General features: G+C 38.6%; 1 protein-coding gene across 3 annotated transcripts in view; it reads left to right on the forward strand.

Moving 5' to 3' along the window:
- Positions 1-19664, forward strand: part of ARMC4 (armadillo repeat containing 4) — a 188539-nt gene that overhangs the window by 21662 nt on the left and 147213 nt on the right. For all 3 annotated transcript variants that reach the window (XM_027593224.2, XM_027593225.2, XM_027593226.2), the window contains 2 exons: positions 14330-14532; positions 15988-16086. In XM_027593224.2, the coding sequence (XP_027449025.2) occupies positions 14330-14532; positions 15988-16086 (302 nt within the window). The remainder of the gene's footprint in view (positions 1-14329; positions 14533-15987; positions 16087-19664) is intronic.

Genomic DNA, 19664 nt, shown 5'->3' on the forward strand with positions numbered 1-19664 from the left:
CTTCTGCTGCTTGTAGGAGGGCAACCTTGCCTAAACAATACATTCCTTGCTAATACATTCCTTTTTTTAATGCTCTGTCTTTAAAAACGTTTCTTCTGATGTAATGTATGGTGATTAACATAACATAATAAAATTAAAAAAAAAAAGACCTTTCTTTTGTTTAGCTCTGTGGAGCGTCTCACTACTTGCTAGATGGGATGCTGCTGGATTCATGAATCGATTCATAAAACCAGTTAAATCTTCAAACTTACTCGAATTTTTTTTCAACAAGGGCTATGGTTAATGGTAGTTTTAAAATTTCAATTTGTGATGATCTGTTGCTACTATGTAAAAATACACTTGATTTTTATATAGTGATTTCATATTCTGAAACGCTTATTAATTCTAGTGTCTGCTTTGTAGATCCCAGAGGGTTTCCTATATAGATGATCATATTGTCTTTGTATAAAGATCATTTTGCCTCTTCCTTTCCAAACTCAGTCCCTTTTTTTTTCTTTCCTTAATGCACTAGCTGGAACCTCCAGTACAGAATTATATAGAAGTAGTCTCTTGTTCCCAGTGGTAAAGGGAAAACTTTCAGTGTCTCACTATTAAGTATGATGTTAGCTGTAGCTTTTTCACAGATGAGATTTATAAGGTTAAAAGTTCCCCTCTCTGTGATATTGTTGAGAACTTTTATTAGGAATGGATATTGGATAAAAACAGAGAGGGAGACAAATCATAAGAGACTTAACAATAGGAAACAAACTGAGGATTGCTGGAGGGGAGGGGAGTGGAGTGGGGGATGAAGTAACTGGGTGATGGGCATTAAGGAGGGCACTTGATGTGATGAGCACAGATGTTATGTGCAACTGATGAATCACTAATTTCTACCCTGAAATCAGTAATACACTGTATGTTAACTAACTTGAATTTAAATAAAACCCAAAAAAAGGAATGGCTATTGGATTTTATCAAATGATTACCTATTGAGATAATCATGTGTTTTTTTCTTTTTTAGTTTGTTTATGTAGTATATTACACTGATGAGTTTTCAAACATAAACTAACCTTACCTTTCTGGAACAAACCTCATTTGTTCAGGATATAGTATCCTTTTTATATATTATGGGATCTAACTTGCTAAAATTTTAAGTTTCACATCCATATAAGGTTATTGGTGTGTAGTTTTCTTTAATATCTTTGGTTTTGGTTATCAGAGTGATACTGGCCTTCTAGAATGAGTTGGGAAATTTTTTCTCCTTTGCAATTTCTGGAAGAGTTTGTGCAGGTTAGATATTGTTTCTTTCTTACATGTTTGGTAGTGAAGCCATCAGGGCCTGGAGTTTCCTTTGTAGATAAGTTTTAAACAAGAGATTTCAGTGTCTTTGACAGTTAGGGCCATGCGGGTTATCTGTTTCTTCTTGAGGGAGTTTTGGTAGATTGTCATTTCTTTTTTTAATTTTGTATTGGGGTAAAGTACACATAACCTTTGCTATGTTAACCATTTTATTTTTTAATTTAAGTAATCTCTACCCCCAGTGTGGGGCTCGAACATACAACCCCAAGATCAAGAACCATATGCTCTACCAACTGAGCCAGCCAGGCACCCTGGTAGATTGTCTTTTTTTTTTTTTTTTTTTTTTTTTTTTGGCTTTTTGATGCTTTGAAGATTGCAGTTTTTGTTTTGTTTTGTTTTGTTTTTTTAATTTTTTAATTGTTATGTTAATCACCATATATTACATCATTAGTTTTTGGTGCAGTGTTCCATGATTCATTGTTTGTTCATAACACCCAGTGCTCCATGCAGAACGTGCCCTCCTCAATGCCCATCACCAGGCTAACCCATCCCCCTACCCCCCTCCCCTCTAGAACCCTCAGTTTGTTTTTCAGAGTCCATCATCTCTCATGGTTCATCTCCCCCTCTGACATACTCCCCTTTTCTTCCTCTCCTGTTATCTTCTTCTTTTTCTTTTTTCTTAAAATATGTTGCATTATTTGTTTCAGAAGTACAGATCTGTGATTCAACAGTCTTGCACAATTCACAGCGCTCACCGTAGCACATACCCTCCCCCATGTCTACCACCCAGCCACCCCATCCCTCCCACCCCCAACCACTCCAGTAACACTCAGTTTCTTTCCTGAGATTAAGAATTCCTCATATCAGTGAGGTCATGTGATACATGTCTTTCTCTGATTGACTTATTTCACTCAGCATAACACCCTCCAGTTCCATCCACGTCGTTGCAAATGGCAAGATCTCATTCCTTTTGATGGCTGCATAATATTCCATTGTGTATATATACCACAGCTTCTTTATCCATTCATCTGTCGATGGGCATCTTGGCTCTTTCCACAGTTTGGCTATGGTGGACATTGCTGCTATAAACATTGGGGTACACGTACCCCTTCGGGTCCCTACATTTGTATCTTTGTGGTAAATACCCAGTAGTGCAATTGCTGGATCGAACGGTAGCTCTAATTTCAACTGTTTGAGGAACCTCCATACTGTTTTCCAGAGGGGTTGCACCAGCTTGCATTCCCACCAACAGTGTAGGAGGGTTCCCCTTTCTCCACATCCCCGCCAACATCTGTCGTTCCCTGACTTGTTAATTTTAGCCATTCTGACGGGTGTCAGGTGGTATCTCATTGAGGTTTTGATTTGGATTTCCCTGATGCCAAGCGATGTTGAGCACTTTTTCATGTGCCTGTTGGCCATTTGGATGTCTTCTTTGGAGAAATGTCTGTTCATGTCTTCTGCCCATTTCTTGATTGGATTATTTGTTCTTTGGGTGTTGAGTTTGATAAGTTCTTTATAGATTTTGGATACTAGCCCTTTATCTGATATGTCATTTGCAAATATTTTCTCCCATTCTGTCGGTTGTCTTTTGGTTTTGTGGACTGTTTCTTTTGCTGTGCAGAAGCTTTTTATCTTGATGAAATCCCAATAGTTCATTTTTGCCCTGGCTTCCCGTGCCTTTGGCGATGTTTCTAGGAAGAAGTTGCTGCGGCTAAGGTCGAAAAGGTTGCTACCTGTGTTCTCCTTTAGGATTTGGATGGACTCCTGTCTCACGTTTAGGTCTTTCAACCATTTGGAGTCTATTTTTGTGTGTGGTGTAAGGAAATGGTCCAGTTTCATTCTTCTGCATGTGGCTGTCCAATTTTCCCAACACCATTTGTTGAAGAGACTGTCTTTTTGCCATTGGACATTCTTTCCTGCTTTGTCAAAAATAAGTTGACCATAGAGTTGAGGGTCCATTTCTGGGCTCTCAATTCTGTTCCATTGATATATGTGTCTGTTTTTGTGCCAGTACCATACTGTCTTGATGATGACAGCTTTGTAATAGAGCTGGAAGTCCGGAATTGTGATGCCGCCAGCTTTGCTTTTCTTTTTCAGTATTCCTCTGGCTATTCTGGGTCTCTTCTGGCTCCATACAAATTTTAGGATTATTTGTTCCATTTCTTTGAAAAAAGTGGATGGTATTTTGATGGGGATTGCATTGAATGTGTAGATTGCTCTAGGTAGCATTGACATCTTCACAATGTTGATTCTCCCAATCCATGAGCATGGAACGTTTTTCCATTTCTTTGTGTCTTCTTCAATTTCTTTCCTGAGTATTTTATAGTTTTCTGAGTACAGATCCTTTGCCTCTTTGGTTAGATTTATTCCTAGGTATCTAATGGTTTTGGGTGCAATTGTAAATGGGATAGACTCCTTGATTTGTCTCTCTTCTGTCTTGTTGTTGGTGTATAGGAATGCCACTGATTTCTGTGCATTGATTTTATAGCCTGCTACTTGACTGAATTCCTGTATGAGTTCTAGCAGTTTTGGGGTGGAGTCTTTTGGGTTTTCCACATACAGTATCATATCATCTGCAAAGAGTGAGAGTTTGACTTCCTCTTTGCCGATTTGGATGCCTTTGACTTCTTTTTGTTGTCTGATTGCTGTGGCTAGGACTTCTAATACTATGTTGAATAGCAGTGGTGAGAGTGGACATCCCTGCCGCGTTCCTGACCTTAGGGGAAAAGCTCTCAGCCTTTCCCCATTGAGGATGATATTCGCTGTAGGTTTTTCGTAGATGGCTTTTATGATATTGAAGTATGTACCCTCTATCCCTATACTCTGAAGAGTTTTGATCAAGAAAGGATGTTGTACTTTGTCAAATGCTTTTTCTGCATCTATTGAGAGGATCATATGATTCTTGTTCTTTCTTTTGTTAATGTATTGTATCACATTGATTGATTTGCGGATGTTGAACCAGCCTTGCAGCCCAGGGATAAATCCCACTTGGTCGTGGTGAATAATCTTTTTAATGTACTGTTGGATCCTATTGGCTAGTATTTTGGTGAGAATTTTTGCATCCATGTTCATCAAGGATATTGGTCTGTAATTCTCTTTTTTGATGGGGTCTTTGTCTGGTTTTGGGATCAAGGTAATGCTGGCCTCATAAAATGAGTTTGGAAGTTTCCCTTCCATTTCTATTTTTTGGAACAGTTTCAGGAGAATAGGTATTAATTCTTCTTGAAATGTCTGATAGAATTCCCCTGGGAAGCCATCTGGCCCTGGGCTTTGTTTCTTGGGAGATTTTTGATGACTGTTTCAATTTCCTTAGTGGTTATAGGTCTGTTCAGGTTTTCTATTTCTTCCTGGTTCAATTTTGGTAGTTGATACATCTCTAGGAATGCGCCCATTTCTTCCAGGTTATCTAATTTGCTGGCATAGAGTTGCTCATAATATGTTCTTATAATTGTTTGTATTTCTTTGGTGTTGCTTGTGATCTCTCCTCTTTCATTCATGATTTTATTAATTTGGGTCATTTCTCTTTTCTTTTTGATCAGTCTGGCCAGGGGTTTATCAATCTTGTTAATTCTTTCAAAGAACCAGCTCCTAGTTTCGTTGATCTGTTCTACTGTTCTTTTGGTTTCTAGTTCATTGATTTCTGCTCTGATCTTTATGATTTCTCTTCTCCTGCTGGGTTTAGGCTTTCTTTGCTGTTCTTTCTCCAGCTCCTTTAGGTGTAGGGTTAGGTTGTGTATTTGAGACCTTTCTTGTTTCTTGAGAAAGGCTTGTATTGCTATATACTTTCCTCTCAGGACTGCCTTTGCTGTATCCCAAAGATTTTGAACAGTTGTGTTTTCATTTTCATTGGTTTCCATGAATTTTTTTAATTCTTCTTTAATTTCTTGGTTGACCCATTCATTCTTTAGTAGGATGCTCTTTAGCCTCCATGTATTTGAGTTCTTTCCGACTTTCCTCTTGTGGTTGAGTTCTAGTTTCAAAGCATTGTGGTCTGAAAATATGCAGGGAATGATCCCAATCTTTTGGTACCGATTGAGACCTGATTTGTGACCTAGGATGTGATCAATTCTGGAGAATGTTCCATGGGCACTAGAGAAGAATGTGTATTCCGTTGCTTTGGGATGGAATGTTCTGAATATGTCTGTGAAGTCCATTTGGTCCAGTGTGTCATTTAAAGTCTTTATTTCCTTGTTGATCTTTTGCTTAGATGATCTGTCCATTTCAGTCGGGGGGGTGTTAAAGTCCCCCACTATTATTGTATTGTTGTCAATGTGTTTCTTTGCTTTTGTTATTAATTGCCTTATATAATTGGCTGCTCCCATGTTCGGGGCATAGATATTTACAATTGTTAGATCTTCTTGTTGGATAGACCCTTTAAGTAGGATATAGTGTCCTTCCTCATCTCTTATTACAGTCTTTGTTTTAAAATCTAGTTTGTCTGATAAAAGGATTGCCACCCCAGCTTTCTTTTGGTGTCCATTAGGATGGTAAATTGTTTTCCACCCCCTCACTTTCAATCTGGGGGTGTCTTTGGGTCTAAAATGAGTCTCTTGCAGACAGCATATTGATGGGTCTTGTTTTTCAATCCAATCTGATAGCCTGTGTCTTTTGATTGGGGCATTTAGCCCATTTACATTCAGGGTAACTATTGAAAGGTATGAATTTAGTGCCATTGTATTACCTGTAAGGTGACTGTTAACTGTCTGTTGTCTGTGTTCGTTTCTGCTCTTTGCTGCTTTTAGGTTCTCTCTTTGCTTAGAGGACCCCTCTCAATATTACTTGGAGGGCTGGTTTCGTGTTTGCAAATTCCTTTAGTTTTTGTTTGTTCTGGAAGCTTTTTATCTCTCCTTCTATTTTCAGTGATAGCTTAGCTGGATATAGTATTCTTGGCTGCATATTTTTCTCGTTTAGTGCTCTGAAGATATCTTGCCAGTCCTTTCTGGCCTGCCAGGTCTCTGTGGATAGGTCTGTTGCCAATCTAATGTTTCTACCATTGTAGGTTACATATCTCTTCTCCCGAGCTGCTTTCAGGATTTTCTCTTTGTCTCTGAGACTCGTAAGTTTTACTATTAGATGTCGGGGTGTTGACCTATTATTATTGATTTTGAGAGGGGTTCTCTGTGCCTCCTGGATTTTAATGCCTGTTTCCTTCCTCACATTAGGGAAGTTCTCTGCTATAATTTGCTCCAATATACCTTCTGCCCCTCTCTCTCTCTCTTCTTCTTCTGGGATCCCAATTATTCTAATGTTGTTTCGTCTTATCGTATCGCTTATCTCTTGAATTCTGCCCTCGTGATCCTGTAGTTGTTTCTCTCTCTTTTTCTCAGCTTCTTTATTTTCCATCATTTGGTCTTCTATATCGCTGATTCTCTCTTCTGCCTCATTTATCCTAGCAGTTAGTGCCCCCATTTTTTATTGCACCTCATCAATAGCCTTTTTGATTTCGATTTGGTTAGATTTTAGTTCTTTTACTTCTCCAGAAAGGGTTTCTCTAATAACTTCCACGCTTTTTTCAAGCCCAGCTAGTATCTTTAAAGTCATGATTCTGAACTCTAGGTCTGACATCGTACTAATGTCCGTATTGAGTAGGTCCCTGGCTGACGGTACTACCTCTTGTTCTTTTTGCTGAGGTCATTTCTTTCGTCTTGTCATTTTGTCCAGAGGAGAATAGATGAATGAGAGAACAAAATGCTAACAGGTTTACAAGGTCCCCAGCAAATATACTGTATACAAATCAGAAAAGACCTGAAACTAGGGGAAAAGAAAGGGAAAGAAAGAAAAAAGAAAGAGAAAAAGAAAAAAAAAAGAAAAAAAATAAAAACAAAAACAAAACAAAAAAAGCAGAATATGATCAAATATGATCAGGCTAGTGCATAGATCAGTGCCACACACTAGATTTTGGGCGTATTTTGGTCTGTTAGAAAAAAGTGCCTCCTAAAATTTTAAAGGAAGAAAGACATATATGTACAAAATAAGGGTTGATACAATGAAGGGATGGAAGATGACTGTAAAGATGAAAATTATAAAAGATTTTATAAAAGGACTTGGTAAGATAAGTTGTTTGAAAAAAGAAAGGATATTTAAGGAAAAAAAAAAAAGGAAAAAGGGAGAGAATGTGATCAGGCAGGAGACTAGAACAAAGCCATACACTAGTGGTTTAGGGTATATTTTGATCTGTTAGAAGAAACTGTACCTCAAAATTTTAAAGAGAGAACAACTTATATATATATGCCAAAAACAAGGATAACTACTATGAAGGGATAAAATATGACTCTAAAAATGAAAAAAAAAATAAAAAATGTTTTTTTTTTTTTAAAAAAGGGATTTATAAGATGTTGGTTGAAAAAGGGAAAAAGAAAAATAAAAAAAAGTCAACAAAAATTAACTTTGATGAAATAATGAATCATGGTAAAAAAAAAAAAAAAAAAAGAAGCCATGAATCTATGTGCAGTATTCCCCTAGCGCTGGAGTTCTCCTATTCTCCTTGATCGATCAACTTGGTCTTGGCTTGCTGGCTGTTTGTGTTGATCTTCTGGGGGAGGGGCCTGTTGCTGTGGTTTCCAAATGTCTTTGCCGGAGGCTGAATTGCCCTGCCCTTGTCGGTCCGGGCTAAGGAAGCTGCTCCGGTTTGCTCTCAGGAGCTTTTGTTCCCTGCAAGCTCTCGGTACAGCTTTGGAGGACCAGGGCGAAAATGGCGGCCTCCCATTCTCCGCCCGGAGGAGCCGAGAACTCGGGGCCCCACTCCTCAGTGCGCCCCCAGAGAAAAGCAGTCACTCCCGTGTCCCCGGTCTCTGGCCGCACTCCGTGCTCACCCGGCCTGTGATCGAGCGTTGCTATCTCTGGCACCCGACCCCGCTCGGAGTCTCCAAACCCAGCAGATCCCTGCAGTGCGTTCCCGCACCGCTCCTCCCCGGGAAGGAAGGGGAGTCTCTCCGGATCTGCTGCTTGTTGGGTCCTTGCTGGGGGAGCCGTGCCCCGACTGGGCCGCAGATCACAGTTTATGGCAACCCCGAGCTGAGAGCCCGCGACTCTGCTCCGTATCTGCAGCCGGCTTCCCCACCCCGACACCTGGGAGCTCTGCTGCACTCAGGCACCCCCGGTCTCCTGTGACCCCAAGGGTCCTGAGACCACACTGTCCCGGGAGGATTCCACCCCCTGCTTAGCCACTGCAGCGACGTCCCTCCGCCGAGCCAACTTTTAAAAGGTCCGATTTTGTGCTCCGCGGCTCTAGCACTTGCCAGAAGCGGCCGGCGGAGGCCCCTCCCCCGCCGTCTCTCCTCCCGAATATCGCCTCGGATTCACTTCTCTGCACGTCCTACCTTCCAGTAAGTGGTCGCTTCTCTGTTCAGAGAGTTGTTGCTACTCTCCTGTTCGATCTCCTGTTGAGTTCGTAGGTGTTCAGAATGGTTTGATCCCTATTCAGCTGAATTCCTGAGACCAGACAAAATCTAGGTCTCCTACTCCTCCGCCATCTTGCTCCGCTGGTAGATTGTCTTTAAAGGAAATTGTCCATTTCATCTAAGTTGTCAAATTTATTGTCATAAACTTGTTCATAGTTACTCTTTCAGCTTTTAATGTCTGTAGAATATGTAGCTGTTGTTACCTCTTTCGTTTCTGATATTGGTCATTGGTGTTTTATTTTTTCTTAATCCATCTGGATAGAGATCTCTTGATTTTCTCAATTTCCTCAGAGACTTAGCTTTTAGTTTCATTGATTTTTCTGTGGTTTTTTTTCTACTTCACTTTGGTATTTATTATTTCTTCACTTATTTCTACTTTGTGGATTAAATCATGTGGTTTTTGATGTTAAGGTCTCCCACATTCTTGCTGATTTTTTATCAGTTGTTGAGAGAGAGGTTTTGAAGTGTTTCAACTATAATTGTGGATTTGTCTGATTTTTCTTTTAGTTCTGTTTTTGTATTTTGCAGCTCTGTATATGCATTTAAAATTGCTATATCTTCTTGATAGATTGATCATTTTATCATTATGTGATGTCCCTCTCTCTCCTTGGTAATTTTCCTTTATCTGAAGTCTACTTAATCAGATATTTTTATAGCCACTCCGGCTTGCTTTTAACTACCATTTGCATGTTATATCTTTCCCTTCCTATTACTTTCAAGCTACCTATGTTGTTATATTTGAAGTGAGTTTCTGGTAGACAGCATTTAGTTGAGTCATTTTAAAAATAAATTTGTGAAACTATTGATGTGTCTACTGATGTGTTTAGATCATTTACATTTAATTATTGCTATGTTAGGGCTTACGCTTGCCAGTTTACTTTGGTTCCTGTTCCTTTTAGTTTTTGTTTTTGTTTTCTTTTCTTCCTGTATTTTATGGATAGCTTGAACATTTTTTAGAATTCTACTTTGACTTATCCATCGTGTCTTGAGTGTACCTCTTTGTATAGATTTTGTTTGTGTTTACTGTGGGTATTGTACCATATTATGCATACATAATTAATTATAATCTGCTGTTTGACATTATATCAGTTTGAGTGAAGCATAGAAACCATGTCTCTCCTTCAAACAATAATTGCATATATCTCAATTCCCTGATGTGTCACAAAAAGAAACACTGTCAACATAATCTTCCTTTACAAATATACTATGTGAGAATTTGTCATTTCTCTTTCAACATAAACTTCTTGCAGAAGCTATAATACTATTACATTGATGAGACTGAAAAAATAAATACAATTTTAGTAATAAAAAAAGAAACTATATCTCCTTTGAAGTCCCTTTACCCCCTCTTTATTTTTTATAGTCTTTATTTCTTCTCTATACATTGATAACTGTATGAGACAACATTATATTTTGCTTCAAACCATCAAACTTAGAAAAGAGAATGAAAGTATTTACCCACACTTCTATTCTTTTCCATTGTTGTTCTTTTCTGCTGTTGCAGGTTTTCTTCTTTTATCATGTCTCTTGGCATGGATTTCTTTGAGTTCTTTGGTTAGGGTTTCCTCAGCTTCTTGAATCTTAGATTTATGTCTTTTTCCAAGTTGGAGAAAATTTCAAATCTTTTAGAATACATTTTTAGACTGACTCTCTCCCTCCTCTCTTTCTGTTACTCTGATGACATGAATTTTGGAATTTTTGTTATGGTCTCACAGATCTTGAGGCTCTGTTCATTTTTTTTCCCCAATGAATTTCCCCCTCTTTATTCATATTGGGTAATTTCATGGAAGTTCATGGATTCTTCCCCTTTATCCTCTCCATCATATTATTAGGCCTGTCCCAGTAAGTTTTATTTTGGCTTACAAATTTCAGTTTCAAAATTCCTTTTTGGTTCTTTCTCATATCTTCTATTTACTTGTTGAGACTTTGTAGTTTTTTGTTTCAAGTCTTCATAATTGCTCACTGAAGCATTTTTATGATGGCTGCTTTAAATTCTTATCAGATTTTTCCAACATCTCTTTCATCTCAGTGTAAGCATTATCCTATGTTGGTATAAGCACTATCCTGCGCATTATCCTTTCTCATTCAAGCTGTGATCTTCCTGGTTCTTGGTAGGATGAGTGATCTTTTATCAAGTCTTGGACATTTGGGGCATTATGTTGTGAAATTCTGGATTTTATTTAAATCTTTTGTTTTAACAGGCCTTCTTAGGCACTTCACTGGTGGAGTCCGGAGGTCCGGCAAAGTCTGAGTTCTCTTAATTTCCATTTACAACCCTGGTGGTGTGGGATGCTTCATTACCATTGGACAGGGGTGGAAATTCAGTTCCCACGAAGCCTCATCTGACACTACCCTGGCTGGGAGGGAGAGAGTGCCTTCTTACATTCTTCCCATGGGGCCTCCACTTAACCCATGAGAGATGAACCCATTGCTACTTGGAGGTGGTGACTTTATTGCATCTCTTGAGATGATCACATGATTATCCTTCTTTTGTCTGTTGATGACCATTTACATTGATTTTTGAGTATTGAACTAACATTCAACCCTGAGATAAATCCCACTTGATCATTATGTCTTACCCTGTTTGATATTGCTGGATGAAATTTGGTAATATTTTACTGAGGATATTTGCATCTATAATCATGAAGGATATGGGTTAGTAGTTATCTTCTATTGTCTGTCTGGTTTTGGTATCTGGGCAATGTGGCCTCAGAAAATGAACTGGGAAAGGGCGCCTGGGTGGCTCAGATGGTTAAGCGTCTGCTTTCGGCTCAGGTCATGATCCCAGGGTCCTGGGATCGAGTGCCGCATCGGGCTCCCTGCTCCTTGGGAGCCTGCTTCTCCCTCTGCCTCTCTCTCTCTCTCTCTCTCTCTGTCTCTCATGAATAAATAAATAAAATCTTTAAAAAAATAAATAAAAATAGAAAATGAACTGGGAAATATTCATTTACTTTTCTTCTTTCTGGAATTCTTTGTGTAGATTGGATATTATTTTTCTTAAATGTTTGATAGAATTTGCCAGTGAAACCATCTGTGCCTGGAGCTTTCTTTGTTGGAATATTTTTATATTGAGAATTTGATTTCTTTAATAGATATATAACTATTCAGATTTTTTTCTTGTTGAGCTTTGCTAATTTGTGTGTTTCAGTGAATTCGTACATTTTATCCAACTTATCTAACTTATTGGCATCACATACAACATTCCATTATTATCCTTTAATGTCTGGAAGATCTTTTGTGATGACCCCTCTTTCATTTCTAATATGGGTCATTTGTGTCTTCTCTCCCTTTATTCTTGACTAGTCTGCAAAGAAGTGATTGATTTTATTTTTTTAAAAGATTTTATTTATTTATTTGACAGAGAGACAGAGAGGGAACACAAGCATGGGGAATGGGAGAGGGAGAATCAGGCTCCTCGCTGAGCAGGGAGCCCAATGTGGGGCTCCATCCCAGACCCCAGGATCATGACCTGAGCCGAAGGCAGATGCTTAACAACTGAGTCACCCAGGTGCCCGAAGTGACTGATTTTATTAAAAGAACAGCTATTTGTTTCATTGATTGTCTTTATTGTTTGGCTGCTTTCCTTTTTATTTTATTTCTGCTCTTAATGATTTTTTTCCTTCTGATTTTTTTGGGTTTAATTTGCTCTTCTTATTTAATCTCTTAATTTGGAAGCTCTTAATTAGGCATTGATTGGAGACCTTTATTTTTTCTACTATAAAGTTTTATTCTGTAAATTTCTTTATAAACACTACATAAAGATATCCCATAGATTTTGATGTTTTCATGCAAATTAATATATCTCAAGATTTTCCAGGTACTTTCTTTTACTGATTTCTAGTTTAATTCCACTGTATTAAGAGAAGACCTTTTGTATAATTTTAGTCCTTTTAGTTTTGTGGATGTTTGTTTTATGCCCAGAATGTGGTCAATTTTGGTGATTCTTTTTTTGTGTGCATTTGAGAAGAATGTATGTTCTGCTGCTGTTGGGTAGTATGTTCTATAACTGTCAGTTTTGTCATTTGGGTTGATAGTATTACTCAGGTCTTCAATATTATTAATTTTTGTGATTATTGAGCAGGGAGTTTTGAAGTCTCATAATTGTGGGTTTCTTTTTCTTTTTAGTTACATTTTTGCTTTATGTATTTTGAAGTTCTGTTACTTGGTGAAGACACAATTAGAGTTGTGTTGACTCTTGTCATTATGTATCTCCCTCTTTAGGCCTGATAATATTTGCTTTGAAGTCCATTTTGTTTGACTTTTAATGTAGCCGTTCCTGCATTTTTTGATTGTTGGTTACATGGAAAGTAGGTTTTTTAATGCCACAACTAGTTGGTTTTCCTTCTTCATCCAATCTAATGATTTCCTTTAACTGAAGTTTTAAACTCATTTTTATTTAATGTAACTAGTGATAGAGTTGAATTTAAATTTACTATCTTGCTACGTGTTCCTTATTTGTTCTTCTTTTTTCTTCTTTTTCTGCCCTTTTTGTATTAACTGAGCTTTTAGAAATGGTTCTATTTTATTTATGTTGTTTGTCAGTTACACTTCTTAAAAGTTTCATGGTTGTTGCCCTAGGGTGTATAATGTATACCTCTAGTTCATCCTGTCCACCTTTAAATACTATCTTACCATTTCACAAATAGTTTAAGAACCTTACCACGGTACACCTTCAGTGCCTTTCCCTTCCCTTGGCAGTGTTGTCATGCATTTTACTTTTGCATGGTATTAACCCCTCAACACATTGATACTATTTTTTTATTATTATGTTCAACTAGCCACCATATAGTACATCCTTAGTTTTTGATGTAGTGTTCAACGATTCATTAATTGCATATAACACCCAGTGCTCATCACGACACGTGCCCTCACTATTTTTGCATTAGAGAGTCAATTATATTTTAGAATGATCAAAAATAATACAAAGCATCTTTTATATTTTTACCATTTCTACAGATTTTCATTTCTTTGTGTAGGTGTGGTATGATACTCTTTCTGGTATGATACTCCTTCTGAATTAAGAACTCCATGGACATTTCTCTAGCACAGGCCTTCTGGCAGTGAATTCTCTGCTTTTGTTCATCTGTGAAAGTCTTATTTTGCCTTTATTTTTGAAATTTTTTTTTTGTCTCTGTTTAGAATTTTGGGTTGACAGGTCTTTTATTTTAGTACTTTAAGGATGTCATTCTCTTTTCTTTTGGCTTGCATTGTTTCTGTTAAGTCTCTTTTAATTGTTATGTTTCTCCCTCTGTCTGTCATGTGTCTTCTATCTCTGGCTACCTGCAAGATACTCTCTTTATCCTTGGTTTCAGCAATCTGTACATGATGTGTCCCAGTCAATACAGCATTTGAGTCTAGATTTTTCTGGTGGTGGTGAGGAGCGAATAATTCCAGCCCTGCTGTTGCATCTGTGTGTGCTGTAGCAGGGGGGGACGGTGAGCTGTGGAGCATCACATTTCTGTCAGACTAACTCCAACAGACACCTGAATCCTGAGGTGGCCCTTCTCCAGCGTGTGTCACTAAGCAACACAAGTCAGATATGCCAGTGACTTCCTTTTCTGAAGTCATCACCAGTGTTAATTTTCAGATAGCACCAGCTAATTCAGAAGTGATATCATTGTAAAAATTATTCTTGTTTTTTGTACATAAAGGAGGTTAGGTTCAGTGGAGAATGGAAAAAAAGGGAAGCACTTAAGGAGGCACCTAAGAAGGAAGAAGCAGCCGCCCTTCAGAAAGCTCTTCCTGCTTCAGGCAAGAGTGTGCTGGAAAAGAACTATATTAATTTGGGGAAGAGTCAAATGACCAAAAGATTACAGCCAAGTTTAAACTGGAAGGCCACTTTTGATTTCAAGGAGTAAGTAGAAATTTGCATGACAGGTTTTCTGATACATCCTCAATAACCATGTGTACCTCACTTTTAACACAGGTTTATGTCACAGTAGAAAAGTACAGAGTAGCTATTGACATCTCCTTCCAAAATACAGGTCGATCCCTGCTTGCTCCTCCTCATATTCCAGGTGGAAGGATTTGGCATGAATAGGGTTTACATGTGGGCACCAGAGGGGAAGGGAAGAACACAGTTCACTCTAAGTCAGGGCAAATAAATCACATGGAAAAGATGATAAAAGACATGGAGAAATCTCAAGGGCAATGTAAACATAGTGTAGGGACCTGATTAAGTAAGTGCTAGGAGAATTTAGAATGATTAAAATTATGTGCTGTTAATCAGGGAAATCTTTTTTTTTTCTTTTTAATTTTTTATTGTTATGTTAATCACCATATATTACATCATTAGTTTTTGATGCAGTGTTCCATGATTCATTGTTTGTTCATAACACCCAGTGCTCCATGCAGAACGTGCCCTCCTCAATACCCATCACCAGGCTTGAGAGAGATAGTGTTTCGTCTATTAACAGAACTTTAAGTAAAAACCAGAGAAAGGCTAGAGCCTCCAAAAACTAAGAGGCCTAAGTGAAGTGGACACTGGTTTGATGAATGTCTGACATATACAAAACTTGGTCCATTTAGGGCCCTCTATAAGTAGGAGCCAAAGCACCGAGTAAGGCCCAGTGTGACGTAGAAGCCACAGCAGTCGGAAATGCCTAGAGCACTTTTTAAACTAGCAAAGGGGCTTACAAGTTTCAGCCTATTTTTAATGTTCCATGCGGTCACCCAACTGGGTTAAGTAAGAACCGCTTGCAGTGGTCACAGGGGCTCCTCACTTGCAGGGATTCTGAGAGCCACAGGGTGATCCCATTCTGCAAGCAAACCCAGAGGGCAGACTTGGAGGAGTCCTGGGGAAAGGGGAGACGCTCTTGCTCCTCTAATTCTCATCAATTTTGAGGTGTTTGATCTTTGTGACTCTATCTGAAAGAGTGGGAAAATGACAAATATATGGGCTGCTCTGTTACCTGGGAGGTGAATTTTTAAATACCCCTTTGCCCAGATGCTTACACTTTTCAATTATGAATTTACCTAACAACTATGTAAGGGAAACCCACAATGTGCCACGGCCCATGCTAAACCTGGGAATAGCTGCAGAACCAAATCCAGGCCCTGCTGCAGTGTTGGGTGGGGAAGAGAAGAAAACAGGCAGCTCTCACCCAGAGCGGTAAGCACCGAGAGTAGAAGGCACAGAGTGCAGGGCCCTGCAGGTGTCAGATGACGCTGGAACTCGTGTAGTCATTTTCTGTATTTGGAAAGCACGTCACTGGGGTGCATGAAAATGATGGGATCTTTGCAGACATTTCTATGTTTAATTTCCTATTACTCCACATAAATTAATTTTAAAAAGTTAATATATTTTTAGGCACAAAAGCTTACTGAGAGACACCCAAGAGGAAAAACACGGAGGAAGACTTGAAAGGTCAGGACCACCTGTTTCACCCAGAAGATCACAGTTAGTGCGGTATGTGTCTGGCAATGTGAGCCCTTCTTTAAAGCCTGCCCTAGTTCGCGTGCAAATGACTGTTGTTCTTACCATCAGATCAGGGTCTTCAGAGACCTCTATTGACAGCTACTAGTTATAAAAATGATAATGTTGGTTTTCTTTAAATGTACTTACAAGATATCCTTTTAGTGACGAGTTCTCTGAAATACAGGGATCTACGGGAATTAGTTACCTCTCTGTAAACGCATGAATTTAATGCAAATTGCAGTGAGTTGAGTGATAGGAAAACTGGGGTCTTCGCTGATCTCTTACTTTTGAACAGTCCTATCACAGCAAGGGTAAGTCACCTTCCTGGGCCTCGTTTTACTCATCACTGGTGGCACTGCCAATTCTAAAGTGCTATATATTATTTCTCACTAAAACAGTCATTAATGGCAAAAATTAACAAGACAGGAAACAACAAATGTTGGTGAGGATGTGGAGAAAGGGGAACCCTCCTACACTGTTGGTGGGAATGCAAGTTGGTAAAGCCACTCTGGAAAACAGTATGGAGGTTCCTCAAGATGTTAAAAATAGAGCTACCCTCCGACCCAGCAATTGCACTACTAGGTACTTACCCAAAGATACAGACGTAGTAAAAAGAAGGGCCATATGCACCCCAGTGTTCATAGCAGCAATGCCCACAATAGCCAAACTGTGGAAGGAGCCGAGATGCCCTTCAACAGATGGATGGATAAAGAAGATGTGGTCCATATATACAATGGAATACTACTCAGCCATCAGAAAGGATGAATACCCAACTTTTACATCAACATGGATGGGACTGGAAGGGATTATGCTGAGTGAAATAAGTCAAGCAAAGAAAGACAATTATCATATGGTTTCACTCATACAGAGAACATAAGGAATAGAGCGGAAGACCACAGGGGAAGGAAGGGAAAACTGAATGGGAAGAAATCAGAGAGGGAAACAAACCATGAGAGACTCTGGACTCTGGGAACCAAACTGAGGGTTACAGAAGGGAGAGGGGTGGGGGATGGGGTAACCGGCTGATGAGTATTAAGGAGAGCAGGTGTGATGAGCACTGGGTGTTATATGCAATGAATGAATCATTGAACACTACATCAAAAACTAATGATATACTATATGCTGAACATAATAAAACTGAACATAATAAAAAAATAAAACAGCCATTCATAGAAGGCTAATAAACTTCTTACCCAGTTTTCCAGTTGACAACAATAGTGGTATATTTGAAGGAGGGTCAGCCACTTTTGTTAGTGAGTTTGGGGTGGTGGTGGGAAGAAATGCAGAAATTTCACATTATAAAGGTTGCGTCCTCAGAACAAACTTTAAGACACCCTACTACATTTATCCATTTTGGGGGGTTCAACATAATAAACTATTCAATTTGACAATTTTTGAAACTTTTTATTTTGAAATAATTACAGATTCACAGAATGCTGCAGAGAGAATGCAGAGGAGTCTCATACCCTTCACGTAGCTTCCCCCAGTGGTCATATCTGGCCTGACTATCCCACAGCACCAAAACCAAGAGACTGGTGTTGGTATAATGTGCGTGCCTGGGCCCGTGTCCCTCTATTCCGTGTAGATGTGTGTGCTGACCATGTCAGTCAGGATGCAGAAGGGTTCCATCACCACTGGGAAGTCCCTCCTGCTACCTCTTTACAGTTACGCCCACGCCTCTTGCCCACCATCCTAACTCCTGGCAACCATGAACCTGTTATCCATTTCTATAATTTCATCATTTTGAGACTGTCATCTAAATGGAATTATACATTTTTGATATTGGCTTTGTTTTCATCACCAGAATACCCTTGAGATCCATCTGAGTTGTTGCATGTGTTCATAGTGAGTCTCTTTTCCCAAGGAAAACATTTAGTCTTCCACCGTTAAGTATGATGATGGTGTAGGTTTTGGTACAAATATTCTTCATCAGGTTGATAAAGGTCCCTTCTGTTCTTGGTTTTCTGAGCATTTTTATTCACATTTGGGTGTTGAATTTTGTCAAAGGCTTTTTCTACATCAATTGTATGATATCATTTTTCTTTTATAGGCTGTTAGTGTGGTTGATTGATTTTTGAATACCAAGTCAGCCTTGCATCTCTGCCATAACCCTACTTGGTCATAGTGGTGTCATCCTTTTTATATGTAGCTGAATTACATATGCTTAATATTATGTTAATAATTTTTGCATCTACAATCTTGAGAGATATTGTATTAGTTTGTGTTTTCGTTTGCACTGTCTTTGTCTGGTTTGATATGAGGCTTTGTAAAATGAGTTCCCTCCTATTTTCTAGAAGAGATCATATAAAATTTGGTGTTCTTCTGTGTTTGGTAGAATTCTACAGTGAAACCATCTGGGCCTGAAGATTTCTGTTTTGAGTTTTTAAACTGTGAATTAAATTCCCTTAATAGTTGTAGTGCTATTCAAATTATGTGTTTCACATTGGGCAAGTTGTGATAGTTTGTACTTTAAAGGAATTGTCCATTTTATCTAGATTGTCAAATTTATACATGTACAGTTGTTCATAGTTTTCTCTTATTATCCTTCTTTTGTCTGCACGATCTGTAGTGATATTCCATGTTTCATTCTTGGTACCGATAATTTGTGTCTTTTCTTTGTGTGCTAGAGTTTTGTCAATTTTATTGATCTTTTCTAGAAGCAGCTTTTTGTTACTGATTTTTCAAATTGTTTTTTGCTTTTACTTTTATTGAATTCTGCTCTTTAGCAGTTCCTTTCTTGTGTTGGGTTTATTTTATTCTCCTTTTTCTAGTTTCTTTAGATGTACGTTTAGATTATTGAATTGAGACTTCTCTTTTCTAGTGTAAGCATTTAGTGCTATATAGTTCCCTTTCTGCACTGGGTTAGCTGTTATGTGTGTACAAAAGGTTTTGATATGTTGTATTTTCATCTGCAGTTCAATGTGGTTTTTTTAAAGATTTATTTATTTGACAGAGAGCGAGAGAGGGAACACAAGCAGGGGGAGTGGGAGAGGGAGAAGCAGGCTTCCCTTGGAGCAGGGGGCCCGATGTGGGGCTCGATCCCAGGACCCTGGGATCATGACCTGAGCCAGAGGCAGATGCCCAGCGACTGAGCCACCCAGGCATCCCGATTGTGTTTTTTGTTTTTTTGTTTTTTTAATTTCCCTTGAGGATCTCTTCTTTGACCCAAGTGCATTTTTTTGTTCCCAGGCACTTGGAGATTTTCCTGTTCTGTTTCTGTTACTGATTTTTTTAGTTTGATTCCCTTATGGGCAGTAAGCATACCCTATATAATTTCAATTCTTTTAAATTTGTTGAGATTTTGTGTGGCCAAACTATCTTGGTATAGATTCTCTGGGTGCTTACAAGAGTGTATAGCCTGCTGCTGTTGGAGTGTTCTATAAATGTGGATTAAGTCATGTTGTTTGGTGTTGTTGATTTCTTCTATAGCCTAGCTTATTTTCAGTCCAATTGTTCCATAAATTGAGAGAGAAGTATTGAAGTATCCAACTGTAATTGCAATTTTTCTGTTTCTCCTTTTAGTTCTATTTTTGCTTCATGCATTTTCAGCTCCGTTGTTTGGTGTATAC

The sequence above is a fragment of the Zalophus californianus genome, chromosome 9 (assembly GCF_009762305.2).
Source record: "Zalophus californianus isolate mZalCal1 chromosome 9, mZalCal1.pri.v2, whole genome shotgun sequence".
NCBI lineage: Eukaryota > Metazoa > Chordata > Mammalia > Carnivora > Otariidae > Zalophus > Zalophus californianus.